Raw genomic sequence first — 8,486 nt, 5'->3', positions numbered from 1 at the left:
GCTACTCCATGGACTGTAGCTTACCAGTCTCCTTAGTCCTTGGAATTTTCCAGGCAAGAATACTGGAGTGGGTAGCCATTTCCTTCTCCAGGGGATCTTCCCAACCCAGGGATCAAACCCGGGTCTCCCACATTTCAGGCAGACGCTTTACCGTCTGAGCCACAGGGAAGCCCAATTAATATATTAGTTACAGTTAAAGCAGAGCTTAGGGAGAAGTTGATGGACATATAAAAGTAATAAATATAAATGCAACAATTGACTCTCTGAAAAAAAACAGTAAAAGAGAGAAACTGTTAGCTAATGGCAGAAACTGGATGGCTGAGAAGGGGAGTGGACAGGAGATTCACTTTAAAAAATTAAAAAAATAATTTGTTAAATATTTCAGACACACCAAAAAACACCAGCCTAAAAAATAAAATATTATCAAAGCTTATGAAGCTCATCAATTACATCTCTCTGTGGTTCACTGCTGTCTTGCAATTTTAGTGTTTATCATTCCAGTGCTTTTCTTTTTAATTTTGTAACATATATATGCTCCTAAAAATTTGTTATATGTTTAGAGCTATTTAAATGCTGTATACTTTTCTACATGTGAATGGGTATTTCCTTAACCATTTTTTAGATTATCCATGTTAGTACATATAGCGCTGGATATAGCATTAAATACAGCATTCTTTCTGGAAAAGGAAATGGCAACCCACTCCAGTATTTTTGTGTAGAGAATCCCGTGGACAGAGGAGCCTGGTGGGCTGCTTGCTGTCCATAGGGTCGCCCAGAGTCGGACACGGCTGAAGCGACTTAGCGTGCATGCATGCATTGGAGAATGGCAACCCACTCCAGTATTCTTGCCTGGAGAATCCCAGGGACAGAGGAGCCTGGTGGGCTGCCATCTATAGGGTCGCACAGAGTCGGATACGACTGAAGCGACTTAGCAGCAGCCGCATAGCATTCTTTCTGCTTTATATATTAGATGGCATAAATACAACAGAGTTTATTGATTTTTTCTTTTTGATTATTTCATATTAATGACAATTAAGTTTACAGTTTTTGAAAACTAAAAAGTGTTGCCATGAATACTCTTGTATCTGTAGGTATTTCTCTGGGCACATGTGCAAGAAGTTTCCTAAAAGTGGGGTGTGTGGGTATGCAAGCTCAGTCGCCTCGGACTCTGCCACGGATGGACTGCAGCCTACCAGGCTCCTCTGTCCATAGAATTTTTCCAGACAAGAATACTGGAGTGGGTTGCCATTTCCTGTTCCAGAGGATCTTCCTGACCTAGGGGTCTAAACGGAGTCTCCGGCGTTTCCTCCGTTGACAGGTGGATTCTTTACCACTGAGCCACCTGGGAAACTAGAAGCGGGGTGGGCACGAGTGATTTTACTAAGTAATTCCTAATTGCTCTATCCAGCACTGGCGCCACTGTAGACTACTAAACAGTTCCAGTTGCTGCAGTGTTCATCAACAGGGAGCCAGGGAGGCTTCCTTTTCACTCTACATGGTAACCGCTCATGGCATTTCACGTTTTACAATTTTTTGAAATTTATTTTTTAAAAAATTCCACAATAAGCCAGTGGATTAGGTATTATGATTGACTAACGGACATTTTTCCACATGAGAAAACAAAAACAAAAAACCTCTTCGTTTTGAGGTAGTTTCATCTTAAAAAAGAAAAATGTCTTAGTTTTCACCCGCGCTGACTGCACCTTGTTCCTGCCAGCCCTGGAAGTTACTTGCTGGCGGGTTCACCGGGGCCGGGTATCCTGACTTGGCAGGACTCCCTAACTTTCCTCCGCCTCTGCTAAGCCCGCTCGGCACTCGGCCACCCCGAGGCCGTCGTGGCTCTGAAACGCGGTAGGACGACGCGGTTTGGACCACTGGTGACTCCGTAGTACTCTCCCCGCCCACCCCTCCCCGCTTCATCTCTCGGCGCTCGGAGAGCGTTCGCCGCCGCCCTGGAGATGGCTGGGCAGGCGATTTCCGGCAGCGCGACGCGTAGCGATAGGTCCAGGCTTCCGACGCCAGCGCTCTGGTCACAGGAAGTACCGTCGTCTCTCCCTCTCCTCAGCTGCTGTCGCAGAGCTTGGAGGGCTGCCCCGGAAGTCCTCCCCCTTCCTCCGCCCGCGGCAAACATGGCGGTGGACTCGGCGATGGAGCTGCTATTTTTAGACACTTTCAAGCACCCGAGCGCCGAGGTACGTCTTCGCGACGTGTTTCCGACCCTGTTTTTCGACTTGGGGACCCTTACAAAAAAGAAAAAAATCGTTAGGCGTGCCTCGACTTTTCCTTGTGCCGATTGCCGCTTTAATTCATCACACACTGTCCTCTCAGCCTGGGTGTGGGCGCCGCGTCTGCGGAGGGTGGCGGGAACTCCCCCATCCCCTCCTCATTTCCCTGAGTTACTTAAGGCCCCGCGTCGTCTTTGGTTGAGTTGGCTGCTCTACTTGGCTTTGCTTCCCCCCACGGTCCCACCAGTCCCCCCGGGTCCGCTTGAAAAGGATCCTGAGTGTCGGGTTTACTGCAAGTGGTGTTTCGAAAGGGGTCTCGGACAGCTTGTGTTTGACAGTCGTGTCGGTAACTCAGCGGGTCACGTTGGTTTTCTGGTTTCCAAATTCCTGCTCCTAGGTCCCTTTTCTAACGGGAGTCATGCCACCCAGGTGTGACACTCATTCGGTTGAAGACTGCAGCGTTCTCCAGTTTGCTCTGAAACTTTAATAAGTACTTACCTCTTGGAAAGATTTCGCACGTAAGGACAAGAAGTACTCACACAGAACGTCTCTTGCATGGAGAATACTTGTGAAGAGGAGAGATTTGTAGTCAGACTGTAGAGGACAATTGTGTTGTCGTCTTGAGGGGTGAGAGTGGGCTGTTGTAATCGTTCTGTATTAACTTGAGTGCCCTTGAATGTATGACTGGCTCTGACATATGTAAATTGAATAACCAGTTAACAAGAGGTTCCCGAAAACCGGCCGACAACGAACGGTAATGAAGTCCGTAGAGAAACTTAAAAGAAACCCCAGAGCTCACATTTCTCTTTCAGTGTAGACGTAATTTAGAGAACTTTTTTTTTTAATTGAGGTATAGTTGATTTACATTATTAGTTTCAAAAGTACAACATAGTGCTTTACAATTTTTATAGATTACATTGCATTTAGAGAGATTATAAAGTATTGGCTGTATTCCCAGTGCTGTACAGTATATCGTTGAGTGCGCTTCACTGTCTTACTCTGCGACCCCATGGACTATATAGACCGCCAGGCTCCTCTGTCCTTGGAATTTTACCGGCAAGAATACTGGAGTGGATTGCCATTTCCTCCTCCAGGGGATCTTTCCGACTCAGGGATCAAACCGGCAACGGCTGCGTCTCCTGTGTTGGCAGTCGGATTCTTTTCCACTGCGGCCACCTGGGAAGCCCTTATCCTTGTAGCTTATTTATTCTATACATAGAGTCGTCGTGGACTTCCCAAGTGGCCTAGTGATAAAGAACCCGCCTGCCAATGCAGAACGCGTGAGTCGCGTGTTCGATTCCTGCGTCGGGAAGACCCCCCAGGAGGAGGGCATGGCAACCCATTCCAGCAGTATTCTTGCCTGCAGAATCCCATGGACAGAGGAGCCTGGCTGGCTACAGTCCACAGGGTTACAAAGAGTCGGACTCTACTGAAGCGACTTAGCATGCCCACATGCACAGTCGTTTGTACCTTGAGGGAAAACTTTTCTTTCTTCAGATAGAGATGGTAGTGGGTAGCAGATGTACTTTGGAACTTGATAAAATAAAAACTTTAACAACCTTGGTCTTATTTTAATGAATGGTTTATAGATCTAAAAAAGAAAATATTTGGAAACGGTATTATATCATGTGCTGTGCGTGTGCTAAGTTGCTTCAGTCCTATCGGACTCTTTGTGACCCTATAGACTGTAGCCTGTCAGGCTTCTTGTCCATGAGACTCTCCAGGCGAGAATACCAGAGTGGGTTGCCATGTCCTCCTCCAGGGGATCTTCCTGACCCAGGAGTGGAAACTGTGTCTTTTATGTCTCCTGCGCTGGCAGATGGGCTCTTTACTACTAGTGCCACCTGGAAAGCCTCTTAGCATATCATACTAACAGTGAGTTGATTAGTGGTCTTTCATTTCTTGTGGGTCAAATAGCTCTCTTTGTTCAGAGACCATACGTCTCTGAATATAGTTCCAGCTATGCTTTAGAAAACTCAGAGTAGAGGCAGTAGTTGGATAAGAACAAACCTGTCATGAATATAGAAATAAAGGACAGTTAAAAACGAAAGAAAAGAGTATGAAGAGTTAGTTTAGTAGTATTCTAGTTTAGGAAAGTTAGCATCCATTCACTTAAGATATATTTAGAAATCTAGTTTTCATTCATTCTTAAGCAAGCATTGTGGACCATGGAGAGGATAGGACTACCAAAAGGTAATAAATACCTTTTGGTAATGATTGAGGAAGACTTAATAGAGATCACATTTGAACTGAGTCTTGAAGGAGGAGTAGGGGTTTTGGGGGGGGGTGTGGAATATTGGGATGTTTGTCCTCAAGGAGTTTATAACTAGCATTGGAGATGAGATCCACAAAATTATGACTCAAGTTAAATACTGATGAGCACCTGAAGAGACAGAGTGGAAATGCCTTGAGATTTCTTTCCTTTATTTCCAAAATACCCATTAGTGTCTGATATATTAGGACTCCAGCCAATATTTATTTAGATCCCTTTGATGGTACAAATAAAGGCTGTGTGATTTCAGAGGAGGGACAGATCATTTGCCATTTGAGAGTATCAGGGAAGACTTCATCAAGGCACGTGGCATTTGAACTTGATCTTTGGTGGATAAGTTGGAGAGGATATGTTGCACAGTTGTAGATAGGAAAGAAGGGTATTCTGGAGTAGTCATTCCTTTGGAAGGGTATGCTGAAGAGGCAGTTTGTAGTGGCCCCTGATGGACAGTTTGAAGCCAGATCATGGAGTTCCTTAAATGGTCAGCAAAGGGGCATGGGATTTATTTTGTAAGAAATAATTAGTTTTTGAGCAGGAAAATGATGTGATTAGTAAAATTAAGGTAGATTTGTACATTAGTGGGCTTCCCAGGTGGCTCAGTGGTAAAGAATCCGCCTGCAGTTCAGGAGACTTGGATTTCAATCAGAAAGATCCCCTGGAGAAGGAAATTGCAGACCACTCCAGTATTCTTGCTGGTAAAATCCCATGGACAGAGGAGCCTGGGGGGCTACAGTCCATGAGATCACAAAAGAGTTGGACACAGCTTCATGACTAAGCAACAGCAAGTACATCAATCAGTACATTGGTACATCAGTCATGCCTAAAATGGTTCAGAATAATCAGAGGTGGCAAATCAAGAAGAAAAGGTGAGACATAATGAAAACTTGAGTTAATAGACAGGCAGTAATCATTGTTAGCATTTATTGAATGTTTATTTTGTGCAAGACGTAGTCCTTTGGTAATACAAATTTAAATATATTTAAAATTTAAATACAGTCCTTTTAAATACATTATCTCTAGTCCACCCGTCCTTTTGAAAGATAATGTCCCCATTTGATAGATAAGGAAACTGAGCATGAGACTTAGGAAAGTTAGGTGACTTTCCTAATGTGGCATAGCTGAATTAAGACATGCCAACGCGCATTTCCTGACTCTAAAGCTGTGCAATGCTATGTCCCACTGGGACTAAGAAGGAAGGAATAGGTACATGATCAATTTTGGTTATAGAATGGACAGGATGGGAACTTCCCTGATGGTCCAGTGGTTAAGAATCCACCTTGCAATGCAGGGGATGAGCATTTGATCACTAGTCCAGTAACTAAGACCCCACATTACTCGGTGCAACTAAGCCTGTGTGCTGAGACTACTGAGCCCTCGTGCTCTGGAGCCCTCATGCCACAACTGGAGAGGCTATGCACTGCTGTGAGAGATCCCGAGAGCTGCAGCCAAGACTCAACACAGCCAAAATAAATAAGTAAATAAATATTAAAAAAAAAAAGAATTGCCAGGATTGCAACTCATCAAAGAGTAGCCAAAAATGAGAATTCTAGTTATAGAGAACTGGTGGGACTAGAGAATTGGTGGGCCTTGTTAGTCACAGAAAGACTTCAGCACAGAAGTACTTCTTCCTTAGATAAATGTGGCTGAGTTGTGGAATCTAACTAGTCTGTTCTTCAGTTTCCTGTTACCTCTCTAATCATAAACCTTCTGTGATTTCCCACCTCCTAGGTATATGTACTCTTCTGGATATTTTAAGCACCTCCTACTTCACTGTAATATTTTTAGCTTTAAAAACACAATTCAGTCAACTCTTATTAAGCACCTGTTAAAAGTCTTTCTTTCATTAAATGATTATGCTAAGCACTGTGAAGATGGTGATTGCAGCCATGAAATTAAAAGATACTTACTCCTTGGAAGGAAAGTTATGACCAACCTAGATAGCATATTCAAAAGCAGAGGCATTACTTTGCCAACAAAGGTCCATCTACTGAAGGCTATGGTTTTTCCTGTGGTCGTGTGTGGATGTAAGAGTTGGACTGTGAAGAAGGCTGAGCGCCAAAGAATTGATGCTTTTGACCTGTGGTGTTGGAGAAGACTCTTGAGAGCTCCTTGGACTGCAAGGAGATTCCACCAGTCCATTCTAAAGGAGATCAGTCTTGGGATTTCTTTGGAAGGAATGATGCTAAAGCTGAAACTCCAGTACTTTGGCCACCTCATGCGAAGAGTTGACTCATTGGAAAAGACTCTGATGCTGGGGGGGATTGGGGGCAGGAGGAGAAGGGGATGACAGAGGATGAGATGGCTGGATGGCATCACTGACTTGATGGACATGAGTCTGAGTGAACTCCGGGAGTTGGTGATGGACAGGGAGGCCTGGCATGCTGCGATTCATGGGGTTGCGAAGAGTCGGACAGGACTGAGCGACTGAACTGAACTGAAGACTTGATTCTTGTCTTTTTGAAATACCACTGTAACAGGAAAGTTAAAAGAAGCAATTAGTTCAGTTAGAATTAAAAGAAGCAACTAGTTCATTGCAGCACTATTTACAATAGCCAGGATGTGGAAGCAACCTAGATGTCCGTTGAAGATGAATGGACAAAGAAGTTGTGGTACATATATACAATGGAATATTATTCAGCCATTAAAAGGAACGAATTTGAGTCAGTTGAACTGAGGTGGATGAACCTAGAGCCTGTTAAACAGAGGCTCTGGACAACATTGTAGGCCAGAAAGAGAAAAACAAGTATCATATTTTAACGCATATGTATGGCATCTAGAAAAATGCTACTGATGAACTTATTTGTAGGGTAGGAATAGAGATGCAGACATAGAGAACAGACGTGGACACAGTGGGGGAAGACGAATTGAGAGAGTAGCATTGAAACATATACATTATCATATGTGAAATAGCTTCTCACTGGCTATTGGGAGAAGGCAATGGCACCCCACTCCAGTACTGTTGCCTGGAAAATCCCATGGACGGAGGAGCCTTGTAGGCTGCAGTCCATGGGGTCGCTAAGAGTCGGACACGACTGAGCAACTTCACTTTCACTTTCCACTTTCATGCCTTGGAGAAGGAAATGGCAACCCACTCCAGTGTTCTTGCCTGGAGAATCCCATGGACAGAGAAGCCTGGTAGGCTGCAGTCCATGGGGTAGCACAGAGTCGGACACGACTGAAGTGACTTAGCAGCAGCAGCAGCTATTGGGAAGTTGCTTTGTAACACAGGGACCTCAGCCTGGTGCTCTGTGACAACCTAGAGGGGTGGGATGGGGTCATGTGGTTCAAGAGGGAGGGGATATGTGTATACTTATAGTTGATTCACATCGTTGTATGGCAGAAACCAACACAACATTGTAAAACAGTTATTCTCAAATTAAAAATAAATTTTAAAAAGTGTGATCTGCTATACAGTGCTTATTGAATGAATAAATATATAATATTTCTTCAAAAAAAAAAGCAATTTGAACTTAGTTTGATAAGCAGTCATCTAGACTTGATCTGACTTGGCTTTTAAGAGAAAGTTGACATCTGAATGGAGTTGGGAGAGGAGTGTGGGAGAGTTCCAAGCAGAGACAGTGGCATGGATGAGGACATAAAGATGAGGAATACCAGGGCATTTTGAGGCTGTACGTTTGGAGTGATAATACTTGTCTGTAAGACCAAGGAATTTGGCCTAGTGTCTAGAACTAGAGAAGTGACCACTGAAAAGAAGGGAAATACTAGGTTGGTGCAAATATAATTCTGGTTTTGGACCGTGAATTTTAAGTTATTATTAATAACTAGGCCCAAACAAGTCTTTATTAATCAAGATAGGAACCATTAAAATCAACACTTTTTTGCCAATGAGAATTAAGTTTCGTTTATTCCTGTAGCATAAAAAAATCCATGCTTTGCGATTCTGTGAACTCTTGGAAAGCATTTTCTGGGTCCTACTGGTCGTGGAAGCTTTTTCCTTGCAGAAAATTGTTGAGATGCTTGGTAGTTGG

The 8,486-nt window shown here is 43.8% G+C and overlaps 1 protein-coding gene across 6 annotated transcripts in view; it reads left to right on the top strand.

Moving 5' to 3' along the window:
* Positions 1-2,125: 2,125 nt before the first annotated feature.
* VIRMA (vir like m6A methyltransferase associated) overlaps positions 2,126-8,486 on the top strand; it is a 63,408-nt gene continuing 57,047 nt past the window's right edge. For 4 of the 6 annotated variants that reach the window (XM_086335927.1, XM_086335925.1, XM_086335921.1 and 1 more), the window contains exon 1: positions 2,126-2,192. Coding sequence is in view for 2 of the 6 variants with exons in the window: in XM_086335921.1 (XP_086192047.1) it covers positions 2,130-2,192 (63 nt within the window). In the remaining 4 variants the exon portion in view is untranslated. Of the gene's footprint in view, positions 2,193-2,622; positions 2,853-8,486 lie in introns of all 6 variants that reach the window. The other 2 variants (XM_086335926.1, XM_086335924.1) reach the window with 1 other exon arrangement.

The sequence above is a fragment of the Bos grunniens genome, chromosome 14 (assembly GCF_055505025.1).
Source record: "Bos grunniens cultivar Pamir isolate PY7600 chromosome 14, Bosgru_T2T1.0, whole genome shotgun sequence".
NCBI lineage: Eukaryota > Metazoa > Chordata > Mammalia > Artiodactyla > Bovidae > Bos > Bos grunniens.
This window is presented reverse-complemented; position numbering and strand designations above follow the sequence as displayed.